Consider the following 24776-nt stretch of genomic DNA (forward strand, 5'->3'; position numbering starts at 1 on the left):
AACATGCAACACATGGTAAATATGTTTACTGAGACTGGGATATCTACACTCGAACCAAAATTCAAAACACTCGGAACTGTAAGAGTTAATAACCTTATTGGGGATAAGATGGATAAACCAAAGGAAATAAAGGCAAAATTTATGATGACCTCTTTGAATCTGGCACCCAACACATAGCCCATTACAAAAAAACTAAAACTAACACTAAAACTAATAAAAACTAGAAAATTCACTCTAAAAACGAACTAAAACTAACTGAATTTGAAGACAAAAATTCACAACAAAATTAAAACTAAAACTAATGAAAAATCCAAAACTATTATAACCTTGCCTGGTAGGTAATAATTCTTCACAAAGTCTTGTTTTTGATTAGATAACCACACTGTGTTTCTATGGTGGAGCTAAGCAGTACATTATTCTCAACGTAAACATAAGTGAAAGTGCCATACTTCTCCATCGTCTCTCACTGCCTTCAAGTATATTATTGCTGCTGTAAGCATTCATATCTCACAAAGCACACTTCCTGACAATCAGCCAGGCCCAGTGTGATGAAATATTTCATGATTTTCCATTGTTTTGTAATGCTAATGTCACAACAGAGCCTGTGAAAACATCCAGAAGTTGGTGTTGTACAGTAGCATGATGAAAGTGGGGTATTGCTGACAATCGGGGGGAAATTCTGGTGTTGTGAACACGCTGCAGAATCATGCAGAACATATTGCTAGGGGACAACATCCGAATTTTGAATGGCAAATAGGTGGTTGAAGGTTGTGGTCAGTGTTTCATTCTCATTTCAATATGAAAATGAAACAAAATTATCCTTTTGGTAAAGGTAAAATTCACTGGTAGGTTTTTCTTCATAACAGAAACATTCAGTAGACTAAAGGTTCACTTTCCTGCTTGTTCTGGACCTTTCAACCATATCACACAGTCTTCATCAGCAGATGAAACCAACATAGAGAATGAACTTTAAAAGGGGTCATAAAAATTGGTTTGAACATCAACACTTCTAAGACAACTGTCCAAACTATGGTGAAACAGGCTTAAGCTCCAGAACCAAGTCAGTTAAACTTGAACTGAGAAAACATTGAAGAAAAAAAAGTTGATAAAGTCCACCTTTATGCATGAAATTGGCCAAAGGTGAGCCTAACTTACCATAGCAAAAAGAAGTGAAACTGAAAAAGCAAAGTGTGACATTTTTACACTTGGTATAAGTATATTTCAAGACAGTCCTTCCCCCAAAGACGACCCCATAGTAGTTTTTACAGCAACTTAAAATGAGCTATGTTTGTTTGTGGTTGCTGTGCCTTCTAGTGGTTGGAATTATGAAGGATGCCAACACGCAAGTGACATTAGGGAGTGTTAAAACAAAAGTGGAGGCAAGGATATGGAGTATAAAGAACGACAAAGTCCATTTAGAGTGGGTGGTGAATTTGATCACCAATTTTTTTATGAAGGTTTTATAAAATTATATTGTAAGACTTTGTGTTCTTGTAGCTATAAAAAAAAGTATAAAAATATGTTTATTTAAATAGACAGTGGATATTAAAGCCTGTTGATGTATTCACTATAACTCACTTGATAACTCACTGAAAAGAAAGTTTTTCAACATCCAAAGCTGCTTTAATCATGCCGGTAAGAATAAGAAGACGCTATATAATCCATTGGACAAGTTATAACAACAACCCATCAGGCACTGAATGGGCCTACAGTCAGGCACTGATCATGTATTTTTACTGGAACTGAGAAATCCTGGAAACCTTTGTCCTGTAGACCAAAGATACTGCAGGGGTTTTTTGACTGTCATGCTCCTCTGGATTCCACTTTGTTAGAGTTCGATAACAAAATCTACAACATGATCAGAACACACAGGATGTGTCTAATCGCTTCCTGTGCTATAATGTAAAAAGAATGTGAAGAGGTTCAGTCGTTTCAGCATGTTTGATGAGAATCTTTCGTTTTCTAACCACAGATGTGTCCGTGAACTGTTTAATAAAATGTATTACCACTCAGATGACTCATTTGGTTTGGTTCTTCTTCATGCATGTCACCACAAGGCTGAGTCTGATATTCATACTGGAACTGCATCTTTTATGAAATGCACTGGACCACAACACAGCAGGTGACTGTAAATGAAATGGAAAACATTTGCATCCATAGTTAGTAGGTAGGAGGTCATGAAGGCCATTAAGAACTTTGTAATGTTTATAGCATTTATAAACTGCTGGCTGCCACCAGATCGGTACAACAAGAAACTGTATATATAAATGACATGCACTGTAAACAAAACAAACGATAGCTACTCAATAAAATTGAGGAATCAGATTGCACGCAATATTATATATTAAACACAGGAAGTGTTAAATGTTGATTAAAACCAGACTAATTCTATTGTGTTGGATTCATTCAAAATTCTCTTGATTTAGAAATACATACACATAAAGATTATATTTAATGTGATCAAAATAAGTAGATTCGATCTCAAACATTTTTATATTAAAGTTACTCAAAAAACTGCCTCAAAATCAAGGACGCATTTATATTTAATACGTACATTTTATCAAATATTTTAAGTAAAATGAAATGACTACTGAATAATGTATTACAGTGTGGGAGAAAACTGTGAAATGCCAACAAATAGCTAATAAATGAAAATTGTTGTCCAATTGATCCATTCCATTCAAATGCAGTCACTCATAGCGTTACGCCAAGTTCAAGTAGTGTCAGATGATAAACTTGTAAGACTCATTCCTGTTAAGTGATACTTGTGTTGTGATAGTACTGTAGTGATCACTGCTCTCAGTGATATTTTCCACTTCCTTGCCAACCACCATACAGGAAGAAATCTGCCCACGGTCTGATGAGGTGATGACTCAGTCATTCATCTTTGAGGGTTGGACAGGCTCAACAAAGGCTAGGATGTGAAGCCACAATTTTAAGTTTCTGCTTTTTTGCAACGACAGGCACCACGGCCCACGTCTTCACACTCCAAAAAAAGAAAAGTTGGGTGGACTCAAAATTTCAAGGCAACAAACTTAGATAAAATTTCAAGTTGGACAATTAAACTAAATATTTTAAGTTTTGTTTTTGAGTTTGCTCAACTCTGAATTCAGATTTTTGTCAACTCAACACGATTGTAACGCCGCTATGAAATGTCAGCTAATGTTGCGACCACAATTTTGAGTTAGCATTGATATGCTAATGGCTACTCTTGTAGCTGTAACAAGCAGCGCCGCTAGCATCAGTTAACCGCTAGCGTCAGTTAGCCGCTAGCGTCAGTTAGCCGCTAGCTTTCGCTAATGACCGAATTTCACCGTTTTTTTGCAACGACAGGCACCACGGCCCACGTCTTCAGATGTCCAGCTTGATCGAGTTCCTTCTGTTGTGGGTGGTTGAAGCTGGAGATACCGTCATCGATACTTCTTTTCTCTTTCAGTAGTTTTAGTTCCAGATTAACCCTTTGATGCACAACATATGGACAACCCTTCTAATACACAACATGGGTCAAAAATGACTCATTCATCTAAATTTGATTTAAAATTAAATGACCTAATACTATAATAATAGTAATTTGTTTCAAATAGTTACTTTCCACACTCATATATTTAATATATTTAACATGTTTATGTATCATTTTGTTACACATACAGTGTATCTGGTAGGGATTCACAGCGCTTCACTTTTTCCACATTTTTTTATGTTTCAGCCTTATTCCAAAATTGATTAAATTCATGTTTCCTTAAAGTTATACACAATACCCCAAAATGAAATGTTTGACCCATGTTGTGCATTTGAAGCGTAGTGATACAAAAAGGGTTTTAATTCAAAAAGTAAGAAATGAAAACAAAAAATGAGGATGTATGATGATCAAAAACAAGTCGATTTAGGAAAACCTGGAATACTGAATGATGAAATTAATTTATTTCAACGATATAAAAAATAAAAACTCAGTCGGGTCACTTTAGACCCATGTTGTGCATCAAAGGGTTAACTGTCATCTGCAATATATTCAATAAAATTGTTATTTGCATATGAATGGGAAATAATTGACCTGAATGGTGGATCTTCATAGGAACACATCTAGACTAAAAATAAATTGTTGAACTCCATTAATCCTTGTGTTGCCCTAGTGGTGGGTCATTTTTGACTCCTGGGAAACCTGCTTAATGATCTTTTTTCAACTTGAAATTTGATGACTTTCCCTAGAATGACCTCAATATGAGAAAAATACTTTGTTCATATTTCCATGAAAGCTGTACACCAACGGGGTAAACACTTCACTACACTGTAACCAATTTTCTTGTAAATTAACAGTAAAATACTGGCAGCAGGGTTGCCAGCATTCTACTGTTAATTTTACAGTTCACTTACTGTTATCTACTTTACAGTATGTTACTGTGATAAAACCACATACTGATTTACAGTACAATCCTGTATCTCCTTGATTTGACAGTAAAATATTGATACTACAAATATCATCTAACAAATAAAAGTAGTAGTTCAACTTATCCTGTGATTTGCTCAAGAAATGCAGGATTAAAATGGATGTTCCAAGAAAGGAAAGACCAGAGTTGGCTGAATGTCTCCTCTAGAAATACAGCAGCTTTCCGTATTTTCTCAGCCTCTCTGCTGTTGATTCTACCATAACTCCCAGAATGCAATGCTATTTACGGTATATTACAGTATTTTATGGGAAACGGCAAACTACCTACAAATATTGCCCAGAATGCGTTGTTTTCTACAGTATAATACATTTTTAATGGAAAACAGTAGGTTACTGTCACAATTTGGCTGTTTTCTTACAGCAATTTGTTACAGTGTACGTACAACATTGAAATGATGGGACTACAGAAATCCTCCATGATTAACACTCTGTAATGTTATGTAAATCAGCACTGCGATTTCACGAGCTCAATGACTTATCAAAATCAACCCTGAATTACCCCCAAAGTGATTTTGCATCCTCTGAACTTTCTCACGTTGCTGACGAAAGTAACGATCGACCATGCATGCAATATTCAGGGCGTAGTCCACTGAGATGTCAACTCGCTAAACCCCACACGTGCATCTACTGTACCTCCTGTACCTCCTGTTCCTGTGTGGAAAGTTTGAAATGAACTCACTTCAGCATTCTCTTAACCACAAACACAACAATACACACGATGGTGAGACCCCTGAGGGGACCTGGAAAAGCACCGCACACACCCACATTGACACCCCCACCCAAACACACACACACACACACAAGCACCGACTTTCTGTGTTGTAAAATTCCCATTACTCTTTTTATCAGGGGGCATCAGACAGGTGGAACTATGTCATGCGGATTTAAATACATGACATAAATGTATGACATTATAGTTAAGTTCTGAGAGCTTTCCAAGTCCCCTCCTTGGTTTCAGTACACATAGAAACGGCCCAATAACTTCCTTCCTCCTATGCTTTTACTTGCACCGTCTATGTTTGTCAGAGCATGTTTCAGTGTCTATAGATTTTTATAATTATTGTGCAATTGTCTGCAAACCTAGAGGCTCTACAAATGTTTTCCAACAGCTGTCCTTCAGAGTTTAATGGCACAGCATTTTCTGCAGCTTTTCTGCAACTTCTGCATCAATCCAAACTTCAAAGTATTGTGTGTGGCTCCTATTCTTCAACAGCTCATCTACTCCGATTGTCTAAAATACAGTATAAAATAGTCTGTTTGGCAATCTGAGGGTTAAATATACCCTATAGTTTGACAACCAAGAATCCAGGTCAATGCAGTCGTGCTTCCTTCAGTTGCTAAAATTGAATCCAAACTGTTTCAGGCCATGAGAAAGTAGTCCATGCCTTTTTTTCCCTCCCTTTTCTCAGTCTACTTAACTGGTCCCCAGCTTAAGCCATATGTCAATGCTGTGCTCCAGCTCATCCAAAATCCTGCCACTAAGCTTTTGAGAAATAAACAAAGAAACTATAGGGCATTAGATTGCTGAAATCGATCTGAAATGAATTTGTAGCGCCCTATAAAAGACTGCTCATATTCTAGATTTCTATATAAACACAAACGAATGAGCGCCAGCAGTGTACATCGCATAGTGGAGGCCCACTCACACACACACACACACACACACACACACACACACACACACACCAACATGGTCTCACAGGAATCCGTGAAATAGCCACGGATTTGCTTAACTCAAAATCCGTGGAATAGCCACGGAATCACTCAAATTTCCGTGAAACTGACACGGATTTCGCTACAATGCAAATTAATGACAGTCATATCCCGTGGCTATTCCAACATACAAAGTGATTATGTACATTCACTGAGTGAATATTTAGAAAATAAAACATATATTTCTCGCTAGAAATGTGATCAAAATCCATTTTTATGCAGAAACTAAGTCAAAATATAGATTTTTTTCACTAAAAATGAGAGAACTGTCCGCCATGTTTTTTGTTCTGACCGCCGGGACCTTGAAAGTCACCTGACTTGGACACAAACCAATAGGAAAGAATATCCATGGAATAGCCACGGGATAGGACTGTCATTAACTTGCATTGTAGCGAAATCCGTGTCAGTTTCATGGAAATTTGAGTGATTCCGTGGCTATTCCACAGATTTTGAGTTAAGTGAATCCATGGCTATTTCACGGATTCCTGTGAGACCAGGTTCCACACACACAAACACACACATACACGCACACACACACACACACACACACACACAAAACCACTCAGCCTCAGTCAGTGCTAACTAGTGTGAAGGCGATGATACAGGTTTACACATGTTACAAGATGAATGTCTGTTTGAGAAATTCAGTGAGTTAAATAGCTGGAAAAAGTAAGGTACCTCTCTATCCTTACCACCTATCCTTATTATTGTTATAATTAAAATGTGTTGCTAAAAACAGCTCTGAAATGAATGCTTATATACTGCCCACCCATAATTGACAACGTGTTTTAAGGCCCCATGTCGCCTTCATTACCCCCGATTCAGTGTCTCCTAAACTTTCTATCCGACTGGAACTTTACAGCTGTGAGTCAGCGACAACAGTAACTGAGTCTCGGTTGTATGTTTATACAAATGGCATTCAGATACCTGTACCAGCAGGCCCTCAGCGCCACACCTAGTACATCTTCCCTGCCAGGTTAGAGGCTTGGGGAGAGCTAAAAGAAACGGGAGTGTTTACAGACACTGCAACAGGACATTACCAGGGATGTTAAAATGCCTAAACTGCTGTTTTCAAAGATGCGGTTCTATGAAATTAAGGATCTGGTGCAAAATGTGAAGCGGCCCAGAAGGTAAGCCAGACAGACTCATGATGTTGAGGAATGGTTTGAGTAGACACTTACTTTTTTTCCCTACACTGTAAAAAAAAAACCCTGTTTTTACAGTTTTTACAGCTGTGGTTGCCAGAACTTTACCGTAATAAATACGGTGCAACTTTTACTAATATTACGGTGAAAGGATATTAGCACTGTTAAGATTGCCATTTTATTCCATATTTTACCTTAAAAAAAAAAATCCATCAAAAGAAATGCTGTTCTGCCATGTAATTGACAAGAAATCCTTTGTAAATGCTGCATAAATTAAAGATTTTACCATTAAATATTACAGTATATTTTTTTTTAGGGACATGGTGTTTAGTTTAGTCGTCATTTAACAATGAGGAATAAAGCTGTTGTTTTTTTTACAAAAAATAGATGCAAAAATTACAGTGATTTCTTCTATATATATATATATATATATATATATATATATATTACAGTATATTTGTGTTACAAACACAGTGCCAGTGTATTTTACAGTGGAGTAGTGTATTAAAGAAATAATAATAAATACAGTTTTTGCTGATATGTACATTTACGCTTTTTCATTGTTACTGAAGCTGAATTAACCCATTTATCAATTTATGGTCTTTTACTGTCATGGTTTAGCAGTTTTTTACCCTGTAATAGATTAATTTTTTAATTTTTTTTTTTCAGAATTGATATTGTACTTAACCGAAGGAGGCATAAGAAGGACATCCAGTGCGTCATGGTACAAAAACTAAATGATGACACATGTTCTCCAAAACTCAGGTAGTGTACGTGGCACCAATATAGATGTCTCATTGTTCTAGCTGTTCATTAGGGTGATAATTAAAAACAAAATCCATCTTTATTACAGTTGGCAGAATGATCATAAACCCAACTCGACTCTGGAGAAATTTCTACAGGACAAAAGTAAGAAATGTTTTGTTGTTTGTTGTTTTTTAAAGACATATTTTCAGATAATACAATTTACAAACAAGATCTTTCTAATGTGATTTAAAATGCATAATTTAAATATTTTCTTCTTTACAGAATATTTAGCAGCATTCCGCAGCTTCTTGCAGTCAGAGTTCAGTGAGGAAAACATTGAGTTCTGGCTCGCATGTGAAGACTTCAGGTCGACCGCTTCACCTGACGACCTCCATTGGAAAGCAGAGGGGATCTACCAGGAGTTCATCCAGCCTACGGCCTGCAGAGAGGTCAGTTTGGCTGTGACATCACAGTTCATGGTTCATTGTTAAGAGACGGAGATGGACAAACAGCCAGCAGAAATAGCATACTTCACTATGAGGAAAATTAAAGAAAAATACACTAGATTTACCCAAATTGATGAAACAGAATGAAAGTATGATTGCGTTTAGCACAACAAATGGCACTTTGTATCAGCAAGAAGAATCAATAAAAGCTTCACAAAGTGGATGAAACGATATGGATGACTACTAGATTCTAGACCAGGGATGGGCAACTTAAATGCTGGAAAGGGCCACACTTTTTCATCGACACTACCACAGGGCCACATATAGGAGCGTGCACTTAAACAGAAATGATGAAACTGCGATTTTAAATATGTTTACAGTGCAGTAACTTAACATATATATTATGCCCAAATGCATGTTTAACAATATAAATAGGAATACAAAAGGTTTCAAGCAAATAAAAAATAATGACTTACTGTAAAAAGAAAAAATTCAGTGCAAGAACAGCAGACCAACATTAATTGCAAGAAGTAATTTTGTGCATTTTTACACTGCACTTTTAAAATTTGATGTTCAAATGCATGTAGTTGTACTGAGGGCCACTTCAAGTGAGGGTGCGGGCCGTATGCGGCCCCCGGGCCTCCAGTTGCACAGCCCTGTTCTGGATCATTTCAAATGTGAACTTCTGGAATCCAAACCATTTAGGTTTTAACAACTTTGAGCAATTAAGGTCATAAGTAACTAAATATTAAAGAATTTTAACTCCAACACTGGAATCCAAACACTCAACACATTATTTTGTGTTGTCGCATTTTGTTTTGTTTCTCTCTCTTCAAGTCAGTCCTTCCTACATCACTAAATGGCTATTGAATATTTGGTACATTATTCTATAGTAATTGCAAAAAAGTGAAACAGTGGACTCTCTCTCAACTCTCACCAAGCGGGGACTTCTGTTTCTGGTAATTTTGAAACAGCAGAAAGAGAACAGAGATTTTACTTTTAAGGTCTTTTCCCATGTTATTACTGCGAATGTGCTGTTACTTTTTTTTTTTTTACTAAGAAATTGCCAAGAGGGTATTTGCATCTTTGGCAGGAAAAGTGAAACAGACTGCAGTAAACAAACACTCATTAGGTGAAAGAGTAAATGCAAAAACTCTTTGTTTCTTAAAACATTTGATAATTAAAGTTATCAAACATTATCAACATTTATACAATATTTATTTTGTCCAAGTGGTTGTTTGTTTTCTTTAAACCAATCACAATCACCCTGGGAGGTGCTTAGCCCTGGATGCAGTCACTGTGCACCATGCAAAGTAGGAGCAGCTCCACCTCACGCCCAACTCATCACATACTGACGCACAAAGGACCGTTTAACACATGGGTCTCAAACTCGCGGCCCTTGTGATGATATTTTGTGGCCCCCACCTTGATATGAAAGTCTAATGTGAGTTTTATATGAATGGCACTTTACCATGTTGTGTGTGGAAGGTCCCTTTATTGCGCAAACTGGAGCTTTGTTTCACTTGTTTCTATGACGACGTTAACAAAAAGAAAGGCAGCTGCTACCGGAGCATTTATTATCTGCCGTGTTGTTGTTACCGGAAGAAGTGGAAATGTTATGTAATGCAATTTTGTGTTTTTTTTTGTAATTTTGTGTCTTTTTTTTTGTAATAGTGTGGGTTTTTTTTGAAATTTTGCATGTTTTTTTTTAGTAATTTTGTCTTTTTTGGTCATTTTGTGTCTTTTTTTGTAATAGTGTGGGGTTTTTTTTTTTTTAATTTTGTGTGTTTTTTTTTAAATAATTTTGTCTTTTTTGGTCATTTTGTGTCTTTTTCTTATAATGTGTCTTTTTTTTAGTAATTTTGTGTATTTTTGGGTCATTCTGTGTCTTTTTTTGGTCATTTTGTGTGTTTTTTAAGTAATTTAATGTTTTTTCAGTCATTTTGTCCTTTTTTGGGGTCATTTTGTGTCTTTTTTTAAAGTAATTTTGTGTCTTTTTTTGTCATTTTGATACCGCCTCCAGCGGCCCCAGGTAATTTGAGTTTGAGACCCATGGTTTAACATGACTGTGAGAAGTATCAAACTTTACGATTACTGTTCTGTAAACCCATCTGCTGCAATATTAGATGCTAAGAGTAACAGACATAATACAAAGAGTGCAAAGTACCGGTCAGGGCAGGCAGGTGGAACAAACTCTAGACTGTTCATGTCCGGTGTGAAGAGCCAGTGTTGCTGTTTGGAGTCAACCTGTTTGTCCAGTAGTTACATGCTGAAGTCGACGATTTTAAGCCTAATCCTGTTCTTTACCCAAACCTGAGTCAAGTGGTTTTATTGCCTAAAGTTAAAGGTTTCCTGTGAAGATGAAAACAATTTGTTATCTGTTAATATTGGATTTTCATGACGTCAGGAGGAAAAGAAAAAGCAATTGTAGTTGTTATTTTTACACATAGAGCAGGAGAGTCTGTGTGTAAAAAAATAAATGTTGAGCATGAAAAGTTAAGTAAACTTTAAGTTAAAGGCAAAGAAAATAAATAGTACAAAATCAAGCATTGTTTTCAAATGCCAAAATGTGCCTCCTCACAGCTGTGAACTCTTGTGTTTTGAGGGTTTTTGGGAGATATATCTGGTGTAAATGCCACTGTATTAAACATAATTTGCTGTGTTTCTTCCTCAGATCAACGTTGACCAGCACATCAGAGAGCAGATCAAGAAGTCTTTGGAGAAGCCGAGCCTGTCCTGCTTCGACGAGGCCCAGAAACATGTTTACCTGCTGATGGAAAGAGACTCTTGCCCCAGATTCCTGCACTCAGAAGCCTACTTGAGTCTAAAGCACAAATCCAGGAGTCTTTGGTACATTTAGCTCAAAACAACTGAATCAAAACTACATTTCTTTTCCACGCTTTTTGCTCTATTTGACTGAATTTCAAAGCTATTTCACACTGTTTGAGATGTGGATCAAACCAGTTCTTTTAAGGGTGGAGCATCTCTTAACTGCTTTAAATGCAAACAAACAAAGTTTTCAACCATGTGCAACATGAGCCTCTTTTTTGTCTGATGGTAAGATGATGTGTTGATGAAATGTTGTGGAACATAATAAAGCAGAAAAGGAGAAACGTCATGTGATTGGAATGAAAAGTAAATGTACGTAGGGGAGAAAGAATGCACTTGTATGTGTCAGTACTTCAGATGGTTGTGCAGAGTTTGGAATTGTTGGAAATAGTGGATGTGTTTAGGAAAAGTTGAGGTGAAGAGAACAGGATATTAGACAATAAATGGTTTCTTACATGTAGAATGAAATGACCTAGTTTTCAGCAATAAATGTGCATCAAATCTTTTTTCTAAAGCATGACTTCTTGACCATCTTTGGATACATCTCATCAGATGAGTAGTTCTCACTCTTCGTCCGTCAACAACTATGAGTATTTTCCACATAGTCACAATTTTGAGACAAAGATTTATATTTATCTGACTGACAGACAAACTGGACGCGTGGGCATGAGTCAAAAAAAAAAAAAAGGAGAACAGTTTCCAGAGCTCACCCAGCAAGGAGATCCTGTCTGTGGTCACATGTCTAATTAGGCGCAGGGATGACTCCACACAGCAGCGATAGGGTTTACCAAACTGGAAAAAAGTAACCCAGCTGTAACCCTTGATCTCACTCCGTTCTGTAAATGGCCTTATTCCTAAAAACTGTGCCTTAAAAAGGAGTACTGAGGCAGCTAATAATAACTCGGGGGGCTTAAACGACAACACTGGAGTCATCAGACAACCTGATGCGTAACAGATCAGGCTGAATGTGCTGCTGCCTTGTTAGGGGAATAATCTCATCACCCACAGACAACGATGGCAGAGATACACAAGAGCTTTACTCTAAAATCACCTGGGAAAAGTTTACATTGTTCAAATAAAAGTATTCAAAGTGGAGAAGAGGCTTTTCACATTTCAAGTTAAGAAAGATTTATGGGTGAGAGTGTTGTTCGGTAAATCCAGGTGTATCAAATGGCACGGAGCAGAAAGAAAATATGAAATATGAAGCGGGCTCAAATTTTTGTCATTCTCATTTTGTGCCCATAATATATCCTCTACATCTTTCCACACTTGAAATAGGGATAAAATAATATTTTCAGCATGAGTAAACACTGCACACTGCTATTCCAAAACTTCAACAAACCTGAAGCCTCATTTTCCTCATTTAAGTTACATTTAATGTATGAAACTGTGTTACTGCTCTGTAACTTTACCATCCCTCCTCACTGTTAACTTCAAATCATAGCCCAAAGTACATTTTGGTTGTTTTTGAAAACAATATCCATTTAAAAAGGAAAAAATACGTCATCAAAGATTTATGGAGAAAAGAATTTTCTCATTCAAAACAGATTTTGTGAATGTCAACAAGGAGGTCCACTTACTTGCTCTGTTGTTTTTAACTATGTCAGAATATTGTCATGAACAAGTTCATATGATTGCAGAGAAGCAATGCACTGGAATCCATTGATATCCTGTGAATTATGACTAGTAAACGTTTTAAACTCTGTTTATGTTGTAAATTGGAGACATTTTATAAGACTTAGGTACCAAAACGACTTGTTTAAGATTGGATAAAAAGGACAGGGTTAAGGTAAAACAAAAGACAAAAAAGCCTTAAACACCTTGGCTGAATCCAGTTACCAACCCTTCCCCCTACCCCTTCCCCCTCCGCCATGTTTTTGCGAGTTGGAACATTATTACTCCTACCACCATCAGCTCTGTATTGAGGAAGACTCAGACAGAGGGGTAGGGGAAGGGTTGGTAATGCGATTCAGCCCTTGTCTCTGTTCAAGGTTTTTTTTATTTTTTTGTCATAGGTACACTTATAAATATCTAATGACTGTTGGCCTTAGTTAAACAAGTACTTTGGTTTATTCTAAAATTCCTACTCGTAGCACATATACTGTTATTAAACCTATTAATAGTTATGTTTAGTCACTCAAAGCATACATTCAGTATCAATGTCTTGCAATGTAAATTAGTCGTGTACACTCACCGGCAACTTTATTATGTATACCTGTGCAAATGCTCGTTAACACAAATATCTAATCAGCCAATCACATGGCAGCAACTTAAGGCATGCATTTCATTTTCATTTATCCTTTATTTATTTCTCGAGGAATCACTGAGGGCAACCCCTCACTAACAATGATGTCGAGAGTACAGAGAAAACACAAAACAGAGTACAGAGAAAACACAAAACAGAGTACAGAGAAAACACAAAACAGAGTACAGAGAAAACACAAAACAGAGTACAGAGAAAACATATGCAAAAACATTAAAAACAGTTACAGTGAAAGGCAGAGTTATTGGTTATCATAGTTTTAAACTGGCCCATAGTTATAATTGTGTTGAGTTTGAGTGAATGTTGTAAGATGTTCCAAGTAGATGCAGCAGAAAAACTGAAAGCAGTTTTTCCAAATTCAGTATTTGTCTGGAGATCATTGAGCATTAAGCATTAATCACTAGAGCGTGTTGGATAATTACTATGTGACCAGTTTAATAAAGTGCTGAGGTTTGGTGGCATGTCACCAATCAAGACTTTATAAATGAAAAGGAACCAGTGCAGGTCTTGTCTCACAGATAAAGGTGATGTAGACATGGTGAAGACGAGCAGCTGAAGTTCAAACCAGCATTAGAATGGGGAAGAAAGGTTATTTAAGTATTTCACAAACTAGCTGATCTAACAACCATCTCTAGGGTTTACACAGAATGGACCAAAAAATAGAAAATATCCAGTGAGCCTTGATGCCTTGTTGATGCCAGAGGTCAGAGGAGAAATGGAGACTACACTGTAAAAAAAATAATCAGTTAAATTTACGGTAAATTACCGGCAGCTGTGGTTGCCAGAACTTCACCGTAAAAAATACAGTGAGGGGGTTTTCTACTGTAAATTTAAATATCAGCAAAAACTAATTTAGACTGAATTTTCTCGTTATTTTTAAGGTAATTGTGTCATTCATTCACACATCATGGCAAATCTCCATTAACTTTACATGAAAATGTTATATTTTTACTGCAAAACTGTGCGTTTCCTACAGTTCATGACAGTAAAAGTAAAAATTGTGCTATTCCTTGATTTACGGTAATTAAAAGTGTCCACTACTGTGATACACAATTTTTAATTTTCCGCCCCATTCCTGATGCAATTTGACAGTGTTTTACTGTAATTTCTACAAATATTTTTTACAGTGTAGTTCAACAGTTACTCAAATAACCACTCTTTACAACCAAGGTTTGCAGAAGAGCATCTCTGAACGCACAACACGTCCAACCTTGAAGTAGCAGAAGACCACACTGCCACTTTATTAGGTACACCTTCCTAGCTGAAAAGTGGCCACTAAGAGTATAAAAGTTACTTTTTGGGCTGCAGGCTGAAACTATTTACAATCAAACGTCAGGGGCTGTTCCTGATAAATGACAAAGGTCTCACATCTCCCTCATCACATGGCCCACCATTCTTCACACACAATCTGTCACTGTTTTCACATAGCCCAGCACAGTTACCATGGTAGCGAAAAAAGGAAGTGAGCACTGTCGATGGCACTGTGTTAGTCAAGATAGACACACTTGGGGAACTTCACTACCAGATCCAAACGCTACGTGCTAATAATACATCACATGGTACTTTCTATAAAGCTGAGTGTTCCTCCACATAAATGCACAATAACATATAAAAAGGGGACAGCTTTCAGCTCACAGTGTTTGGTGATTCTTCGTAACGCCTCAGTACTTAGAACCGTGTTTGGGCAAAAGAGGGAGAGCAGCAGCAGTGAAGCCAAGCCAAAGGGCAGATTGTAACACAATAGCCCGGGGCATCAGATGGTGAGCAGGAGCGACTGGCAATAAGCTGAAAAAACAGATACATTCAGTCAGGTTTCTGATATCACAGAACTCCTGTGAGGCATTTTAATTACCTTCTGAATCCTCTTCTCTTTTCCTTTCAGAATGTGCCCCTCTTCTCTGAGCCTATTATAACTTGTATTGGCAGGCAAATTAAACATAACAGAACCACGGCTGGAAGCACTGAATTACATTCACTCTTGTCAAGTTGAGGAGCTCTTTGAGTGTATGAAAGAGCTGTGTTTGTTCAGAATCAGTAAAGACAAACTGACTGATTTAAAGAATTTCATCCTACAACTAGATCAGATGAACTAAAAATTGGATCCTAATGTATCTTTGGGATCATTGATCTAAAAACAAGCTGGGAATTAATTAAATGGCATTGGACCTGCACACCCCTATTGCAAATGTTTAATTCACGAGATCAAATATTACCAATGGAAGCCAAACAGTACTAATTAGACAGCTATTTGGGGGGAAATTAGGATAAATGCCTGTTGTAAGTAACAGAGGATGAGCAAAATAATGCATCTCAAAGTAAAATGAGTAGAAACACAACTGACTAATGTGAAGTCAGAGGCAGATGGTGTGACTCTGTGCTGTCACACTTCTAACCAAAGCTTCTATTGGAGCCAGGAGACGTGGATGCATTTGCAAGTCTCTCCTTCTACACTTGCTGTAGCAGCTTTATATGTGATTTTTACACAAAGTGACAGTCCTGCTGTTGGAGGAGTGCGTTGAGGGGCTCCAGATTTGAAGGAAACAAAAAGCTAACAAGCACAGCTTTGGATTCTCAGTCCTTTTGTCAAATCAGGCCGACAAAACTATCAACATTTCTTGAAAACACTGATATTTTTCACCAGGACAAGCATCTTAAACCATGGCTATGGCAGACTACATGTTAAGTATTCTTGGGAAAGATGCTGAACCCCAAATTGCTCCTGGTGCTATGACTAGAAGAGCACAATACAAATGCATTCATTTACACCCACTTAATGCAGCGAGTGGCGAGGTGTGGGAAGGTATGAACACTTGCTGGGTTTGAACTTCTCTCTCAAGTTTTTTCATAAAAAAATTTAACACATCTACTTCCATCGCCTCTGTGTGTAAAATGCCTTCAAGAAGAAAAGAGTTTCAGAAAGTGTGTGTTATCAAAGCTTGGATGATTATAGACCTGGCTGTATGACACTTTGTACAAACTAATTTGCTCCAAGCACGCCCTCGCTTTTAAGATAAAACAGAACTTCAGGATCGGATGCTGAAGCCTATAAATTCTCACAACTTGCTCTTCAATTTCACATCATATGCAGCAGGCTCGGCTTCCAACGCCAGACTAAATATTGTATGGAGCAGCGCTGATTTGAAGGAAACATAAAATGCCAAGGGTCGATGCTACTAACGCTAAATTTAGCTAATGCTAGTGACTCGCCAAGAAACTGTCCAGTTCATTGCAAGTTCTCACACCACAACTCGAGGCCGGAGAGTTCTCTTCACCCCTGTCTGTTCCCAGTCCCTTGAACAACTGAAAAGGTTCAGATATAAAAAGCTCGCTCCGTCAAAAGTGTTGACTTTGGCATTGGAATCCATGGTAACTATTGTGGTAGCTACCGTTGTTGACCATCTCTCCCTTATGTCACAATTTATTCAATTTAAGGTGAATTAGCATGACGTTAATGTTAATACGGTATTTTACTGGTTTCATAACAGTCTCAATATAATATTGATAAGTCCACAGGGGCGACTGTGGCTCAGGTGGTCTCCCACTGATTGGAAGGTTATGGTTTGAACCCTGACCATGGTAGAGATAAGATACTGAACCCCAAACTGCTCCTGATGCTGCGACATCATTGTATGAACGGCTTGCTGATGGTGGCAGGTGGCACCATGTAGAAAAGCCCTTTACAAGTGCAGTCCATTTACCATTTATATAAGCTAAATACAAATGTGACCATTAGCAAGAAGATTGGCTATTTCTATATAATTCCTAATGCCTGGTACGATTAAGACGAAAACATTTACACTAGTGGTGGGAACGGCAGTTCTTTTCAGTGTACTAAATCTTTAGAATCCGAAAAGAGGTGGTCCTGAGGATCTTCCACATGACCCAGGACGACCCGTACACTGACATGCTGTAGGGTCTGTCTGTGACTTCAGGACCAGGAGCTCATTGCCCGCTTCCTGGGAGCCAGCACCAACACCACGCTGCTGAAGTCTAAGGTCATTGCCCCAGCAGGGGGGTGTACTTTAAGGCGTGGCTATCTTGTAATTAACAAGTCACTACTATAGTGCATTGTAACATTTTGGTCATTTAAAAGTGTCTTGTTTAATGTTCGGTTGGACGAAAAGACACTAACGAGTCAGCTATTCACTCATAATCTCTTCTGGGCATGTACGGGTTACAAATTTAAAAAAATTGAAGAGGACTGTAAGCCAAGATGGGGCGGCAGAAATGTTAAAGTTGAGGTTTCAAAGCAGCAGCCCACAAACCAATGACGTCCACTATTATACAGGTAATGGTGGTAACTCTATCTCCATGGTGTTGCCTATTTAAAAACCTTACCGTTAGAGGATGTGAGTCGGCAAAATGACCTACCTTTTGAGGGTTTTTCCATACATGTGGATTTCCACACAATTAAAATACAACACACAGTTTTGCATATTCTGCTCTCCGTAGAGGCATTTCAGTCTACAGTGTGCCCATGAGGGCAGGTTTTGACAGTTAAGTAATAACTTTGTGGCTGAAACAAGAGACTGATCATGAAATGACGTTGTGACAGTGTTTTCAGACTTCCTGTCACTTTGCAGAGTGTCTCTGTTGCAATCAATTTGCTGTTTCCTCTTTCTCGTATACGGCTGTGGTCTTGTATTGCATGAATTTACACCACATTTTTGAATTTCCCTTAGAGGGATCAATGTCAAAGTTGATGTCTTCACAAAGACAGAAATCCAACGCTGTACGAGACAGAAAAGCCATCCTTCCATTTGTCTTCGACAGGCTTCACTTTTCAGAGGGCTCTCACAGCACAGTGAACAAAGGTCATGATTTGCTTATCACAGTACACTGTTACTGTCATTTGCATCTGTGCTGCCAGACTAAAAATAATGTGAACACAGCATGCTTTCAGCCTGTCTGTTTGGCTCATCCAGGCGGGAGGAGGGAAGGATCTGCAGCTGAAGGAAAGGAAGCAGAGAGACATAATAGGGAGTAGGCATCAAAAGGGGGGAGGCTTTCATGCAGTACGGTGTGAGTATGTGTTGTTTCTAACAGCGAGGTAGGAGGAGAGGAGGAACAGGAGAAGGAGGAGGAGGAAGGGGTGCTTCCTCTTCAGTCTGGGCTGAGCTGCTGATGTATCCCAGCAGCCCCGGTCCGTAGCGACAGGAAACCTTGGTATAAAAAGCCGTGTTGTACGGGGAACCCTCCTAAGTGTCTCTCAGCCGCAGCATGACCAGGACGGAGAGCCTGCGAGTTTGGACTTAACAAGACAATGACCAGCCTAATCGTCGAACCACTCAACACACAACACTTCATCATGGACAGAGATGACAGGAAGAGAAACAAGAACATGTGAGTGAAACTTTAAGCAGGGGTTTCCAGTGAAATTGCTGACTTGGGGGTGATGAAAAATCATTCATTTGTCTTTTTTAGTACTCTGCTTTTTCACAACAAAGCTTTCAGACACAAGAGCACACTCAGGAATATTATGGATGCTTCATGGTATCGCCTGAAAATAGCTTAAGTTAATAATGTCATCTAAACTTTACTACACCACATGCTCTCTTTTCTAATTACTAACATGCCCAACATGCTTTGACAGATTCACTGGTAACTAATTTAACAGCAGTAAATCCAACAGGGATAAATTCATGTGTTTCTTATCTCTACACAGCGGAAAGAACTTTATGTGCCGACTCCAGTGCATGTTCTCACACTCATCAAGCTCTGAGAGGTAAGGAGACTTATGGAGTGTTTTGCATACATTTCAGTTCTAAAATAGCCAGCCTGCTCCTATCATTTCCATCTATGGCATCATGAAAGGATTCAAATGAACTAGAGACACCATGTTTGCTTTGGCACAGCACACACACACGCCAACATATCCCATGCTTTGACATTTTTGTATGAATTTGATAAGCACATCTGCTATGCTTTTCTTGATTAGACTGCTTCTGTGTTCTCACAGCCCTTACAACCCTGGATTTATTTTACCTAAATTTGATTTTGGTTGAGTAATCAAACTTGCATTCTCTCCCAGCAGGCTAAGTTTAGAAGATACCCAACAATGGTCACAGTCACTGGAAAGGCTTCTCGAGTCTAAATGTAGGTTGCTTTTCCCCCGAGGATGAGAATACTGCTACAACAGTAAATTATGTTTGTCAGAATGAAAGTTTAAGGATAATATTTGCCTTTTTAAAAAAGCTGAAAGAAAGGATTATCTGTGCTTCATGCCTGCTGTGTCTTCTTTGCTCTCCCGCAGATGGACTGGCCACTTTTCGCAATTTTCTTAAATCCGAATACAGCGATGAGAATATTGAGTTCTGGCTCACCTGTGAGGACTACAAGAAGATCAAGTCTTCATTCAGAATGTCCTCGAGAGCCAAGAAGATTTACGAGCAGTTCATCAAAGCAGAATCTCCTAAAGAGGTAAATCCAGCTTAGAAACTCTGACATAGAACCTTACATATAAAAGAATATAAAGATGTAAGTGTATCAGATTGAGCACTGACAGTATCAAATAGTAAAGTGCCTGCTCACATGTTGAGTCTAAAATCTCTTGCTCTTGGCTTAAATCCCCTCATTCCTCTCCATCTGCCTCATTCCAGATCAACATCGACTATCACACTCGAGAGCAGATCAAAAGGAACGTCAAGACTCCCACCATGCACTGCTTTGACGACGCTCAGAAGATAGTTTACGGGCTGATGGAAAGAGACTCGTACCCGCGGTTCCTCCGCTCGGACATTTATAGAACTCTCCTGGAAAACCTCGCCGCCGACGCCACAAAGGGATGAAAGTGTGATCGGGAGGGAGAGAGAGAACGGACAATAAAAAAACCCATAACTGGAATGTTTGAGCTCCTTCCGGAGGAGGAAGGACCGACAACAAAGAAGGAAGGAGGGTCGACCTGCGTGCCACACGGACACATAGAGGGCCTCGCGTCGTCACTAGATCCAGAAGCAAACTGCTCCCAACACTGAGCTCGCCACAACTGAGGACACACACAACCAGCCTTAATGACAATGACCCCTGTAGTGTGTGATTGCACTGGATGATAAGTCTGTACGCAGGCGAACTGATCACACTGGCGATGAATGAGTCAGTGAGGCGCCTGACGCCGGCTCTGACTGTGGAGCTGCGTAAGCAAAAGCATGCAGCGGACCTCCTTTGGCCTTCTTTGCAGAGGTGTTTCCTGTGCAGATTGAGATAGAGGATGTAAGATGCAATGGTCACGCTCCATTAGCCGTGTGTGTGCGTGTCTGAGAGAGTGAAAGTGAGTATATAGCTGTAGCTTCTAACTGCCACTGACACAGGATACGCTGTCGCAAAAAGAGTTGGCCAATTATCTAATGACGGTGCAAAGGACGACAAAAAATCCATAGTGGACAGAGGACTCGATAGTGATATGTCATGCTTAGTAAAGGGTTGTAGAAGGGCCACTTAGTTCTGCCTGAAGCATTCTGGGACACTTTGAAATCTTTTTTTTTCTTCTTCTTTTTGGACCGATATGGGGTTTTAAAAACTGATACTTTTTAGATTTAAGCTGCCTGTGAGTGATATTTTGTGCCAATATTCAATATCTTTATCATTTTCTAACTAAAGAAAAGTAGCTGGGCTTTTTTATTTTAATAAAGCCAGATTCAAATATATTTTTTATGATAATCATGCACATTTCTTTTGTGTGGAATCTGAACCCAATTCTGCACCACAGCAACGAAGAATTCCCTTTTATGGACCGTAATTTAAATCCTCAGCACGTGACTTCTGGCCGTTATCTTAGTCTAAACCACATTCTTGCTGCACTGAAGTGTCAAGAGCTGTGATGTTATGTAATAAACTATTTGAATTGAATTTTTATCGTAGATATAGTGATGATGTTTCACATTGCATGATAAAGATGTTAAAAGTCCTTGTGTACCCTGAGAATATTCCTTGTTATTGCTTTCTGAAGCATGTGGTTTGAATGTATTCTAGGGTTAATAGTTACGTTAACTTAAAAGTGAAATATTTATTGTTATTTGTCACCATTTGAGTACAAAGGTTGTTGCAGTGTTGAAGTGCTTGATAAAAAAATGTTAGTGATTTGAATGACATTAAATTATTTGAATTGCCTCCTTGGAACAAAGTATTTTTTTTAGTCACACACACACACATGCACACACACACACACACACACACACACACACACAGACTCACACACTCTCATTTTTCACATTACAGCTTTTAGCGCTTTGTGCTCTGGAACTCAGTCCCGTGGTCTGTTTAAAGAAGACAGCAACACTTGAGTGAAATAGATTTTAAAACATTGCATTAGAAAATGAATGGGATGTTTGCGTAATGATTGTCTGTTATATGTTTAAAGTAATACTCCACCACATAGGCATGGAAACATAAAGGCCGTGCCAAGTTCTGTTAGGCCGAAGACTGAACACTCCACTTAGTCACAAAGATTTGTAGAGATTTTCAGTTTTTCATCTAGGAAAAGTTGGACTTTCAAAATGAGAAAGTGCATCTAGATATACAGTAAATAAATAGTAAAATATTCAAAAGAAAGTCAAGCATTAGCTCGGTGGCCTTGTATTTTAATTTGTTTTCATCTTTATGGAAAATTACAAACTGCTCCTTGTGACGAGGGATATTGGCTGCTTGCAGTTTCCCGTTATCCTTTTTTGTTATCACTGAAAAGCATCTGTACATAAGTCATATGCGCCGTTTGAGAAACAGGAAGGCCAGGACTTCCAGTTTCTTATGAAATCAGTCATTGTGAGAGATGAGATTTTCTCTGAAACTAAGCCGCACAAAGTAACGAAACACTGATAAATAAAGATAATACAGGCTTGTGCTTTTTTTGTCTGGTTTACAGTCATTCAAATGGAAAGGAAAAAAAACATTATGATTATTAATTTGTTTAGAGCAGAAATTCACATTTATCACTGTCATCAAGTCTGTTTTAAGGGGGAAAAACCACTGAAATAGCACTTGAGATGAGCCACATGAGGCTCAGAACTGCAGGATTGACACAGACAGGAAACTCACAAGTTGTGTCTCTACTTATTCATTTTCCTGTTGATGTTGAACTTTACAGCACATTTGAGTGGCATCACTGTCAAGAGGAGACATTTCTCTCAGTGTGTCTGTGTGAGTGGCACTCTCTGAAATACACAAACACACACACACTGATTTAAAATATGAGTGAAAGCGCCTGACAGTGTCCTTTCTCTGTTCCTTAATAGAATGCTGCTCAAGTCAGATTTACAAAACTCAGTTGGTATTCAAGTTTTACTGGCTGCACTCTGGTCCAGGTCACTGGCCGAGTTGAACTTTAGGGGCCCAATAAGGTGACTAAGTTAACCCTCTGAAACGTATGTTATCTTTAGGTAATCGCCAAAAATACACCTTTCGTTGTGGAAAGAAACTGAAATAACAGGGGGAATTTAACTTTCCATCAGTTATTGAGCGGATAATAAGTTATGAGTGTTTCTGTTAGATAAAGTGACCAAAATGAAGCATAAAATTGTGATATTTCTTTAAAAAACACTTAATTCTACATGTCTACTCTAAACTGGCACCAAAAATAAAGCGTTTGCACTAGCCAGATCCTGTTAAAAACATTAATTTCTGCTCTTCAGAGACACTGTGAAGGCATGATTAATGCTGCTGAGACGAACGGTAACGTGACATATTCATTGAAAATCAGTTTACACAGAGCAGAGAGGAGAGGACAGGAGAGGCTGGAAACATGACAATACTTCAATATGTACAATATGTGGAGACCCAGTTTTATTCCCCCAATATTCATGACACTCATGTCATTATAACTGTCATTCTGCACAAAAGAAACTTCCTACTTCTAGCCATGATTGTGCTGCAGGACTTATAGATGTTATATAGATATTTCATATATTGACACAGTGAGTAAAATTTAAAAACGCCCTGAAAAGGCTTGTTGGGGTTCAGAGGATCAACTTGTGATCTCCTTAACTCTGAATAATTTAATGAATTATTGGAGACTTCTTATTTTTCTCCCCTTTTTAAAACATTTCTCAAGTTTACCAGCTGGTAAATTACACGTAGTACACTTTCTACATTTTAATTATCCACACCACCAAACAGAAAATGAGTAAGGTGAGGTGGAAACAAACCAACTAAACCAGCAGCAAGAGAGGTTTGCATTGCTTTTGTCACAAACTGGCTCAGGGAATGTGACAAAGAGGGAGCCCACACAGGATTATTCATAAAGCAGGAGTGATCAAATAAAAAGAAAGTTACCACTGCCGTGTCAGCAGTGCAGGAATGTGTGGTTTGTGGAGGCGTTGAAGGTGAAAACCTAAAGAAAATCATGCAGGGTGGATTCCAGCTCTTTGGCTTTTCCCATGTGAGTGCTGAGGTAAAATACACAGCAATGCAATGATGAGCTGACACGTCCTGCTGCCGAAGCCTCCAAAGAAGCTTCATAAGAAAGTCCCGATGATTTTAAAGAGTCAGAGAGCAGCAAAATATAATGCTCCATTTATTCTGAGTCATAACTCAAGTCAACACCAAATAAAATGTGAACTAACCCTAACAAACAAAAAAAAAGGAGCTGGAAACCATAAAGTGCTGCTGCCGAGAAGCTGGAGGCTGAGACAAAGCCTGAGCCAAGGTGCATTTATCCACTCCCCTAATCAGACCAGACCAGATACGCCTGGGAGAAGACTAGGAGCACGTTCAAGATCAGAACGGTGTGCAACATTTTGCTATTGTTTCTGAGGAAGACAATACTGCTTTGTTACCCTGAAACAGTGTGAAACATTGAGGGATATTTGCCATGCATATAACTTCAATATTACAAAGACATAACCTGTCTCGTCTGAAAATGTTATTATTTTAGTTTGATCAAACACAAGTTTTGATGAAACCCCGCCCATTAAAAATGCATTGAGCTTATCCAGGCGGCAGTCTCCGTGTCTGAGCATGGAGGCAAACCAGGAAGTGCCTTAAGCCTGCAATCCACCGAAAATTCCAGTAGGGGGTGCTAAGTTTTGCTGAAAAAAAAATCTGCCCATTCATTTCAGTGCAAAATTTGAAAACTTCTCACTTGATTTATTACCTCAGAAAAAATTTTCAGGACAACACTATGGTCTCAATCACTAGTTAAAAATGATCTTCAAGACAATTTGATGTCAACAGTTCTAATAATGGCCCCATTTAGAAGA

The 24776-nt window shown here is 38.4% G+C and overlaps 2 protein-coding genes across 3 annotated transcripts; both read left to right on the top strand.

The window, feature by feature from the left end:
• The first annotated feature begins 7210 nt into the window (after window positions 1-7210).
• si:ch211-117l17.6 (regulator of G-protein signaling 21) lies at window positions 7211-11355 on the top strand. The gene is made up of 5 exons (XM_059341638.1): window positions 7211-7287; window positions 7972-8067; window positions 8156-8211; window positions 8332-8498; window positions 11170-11355. Exons 1-5 carry the CDS (start codon window positions 7211-7213, stop codon window positions 11353-11355), a joined length of 582 nt encoding a protein of 193 aa, XP_059197621.1.
• A 7322-nt stretch (window positions 11356-18677) lies between these two features.
• On the top strand, window positions 18678-21668 carry LOC131977694 (regulator of G-protein signaling 21-like). Of its 2 annotated transcripts, none has more exons than XM_059341116.1 (5): window positions 18678-18930; window positions 19253-19312; window positions 19619-19683; window positions 19841-20007; window positions 20187-21668. In XM_059341116.1, the coding sequence occupies exons 1-5, from the start codon at window positions 18851-18853 to the stop codon at window positions 20373-20375; spliced, it is 561 nt and encodes a 186-aa protein (XP_059197099.1). In that variant the 5' UTR covers window positions 18678-18850; the 3' UTR covers window positions 20376-21668. The 2 variants fall into 2 exon arrangements, with proteins under 2 accessions (XP_059197099.1, XP_059197101.1); XM_059341118.1 differs by having other exon boundaries at window positions 19622-19683.
• Window positions 21669-24776: the final 3108 nt, after the last annotated feature.

Source organism: Centropristis striata, chromosome 9 (assembly GCF_030273125.1).
Source record: "Centropristis striata isolate RG_2023a ecotype Rhode Island chromosome 9, C.striata_1.0, whole genome shotgun sequence".
In the NCBI taxonomy this organism is placed as follows: domain Eukaryota; kingdom Metazoa; phylum Chordata; class Actinopteri; order Perciformes; family Serranidae; genus Centropristis; species Centropristis striata.

Bases quoted from the DNA above. Each gene is read 5' to 3' on its own strand.
- si:ch211-117l17.6 (XM_059341638.1), top strand. From the start codon at position 7,211: ATGCCTAAACTGCTGTTTTCAAAGATGCGGTTCTATGAAATTAAGGAT. The intron at 7,288-7,971 runs GTAAGCCAGACA...TTTTTTTTTCAG, and splicing joins AATGTGAAGCGGCCCAGAAG to AATTGATATTGTACTTAACC. The intron at 8,212-8,331 runs GTAAGAAATGTT...TCTTCTTTACAG, and splicing joins GAAATTTCTACAGGACAAAA to AATATTTAGCAGCATTCCGC.
- LOC131977694 (XM_059341116.1), top strand. From the start codon at position 18,851: ATGACCAGCCTAATCGTCGAACCACTCAACACACAACACTTCATCATG. The intron at 18,931-19,252 runs GTGAGTGAAACT...ATCTCTACACAG, and splicing joins AGGAAGAGAAACAAGAACAT to CGGAAAGAACTTTATGTGCC. The intron at 19,684-19,840 runs GTAGGTTGCTTT...GCTCTCCCGCAG, and splicing joins AAGGCTTCTCGAGTCTAAAT to ATGGACTGGCCACTTTTCGC.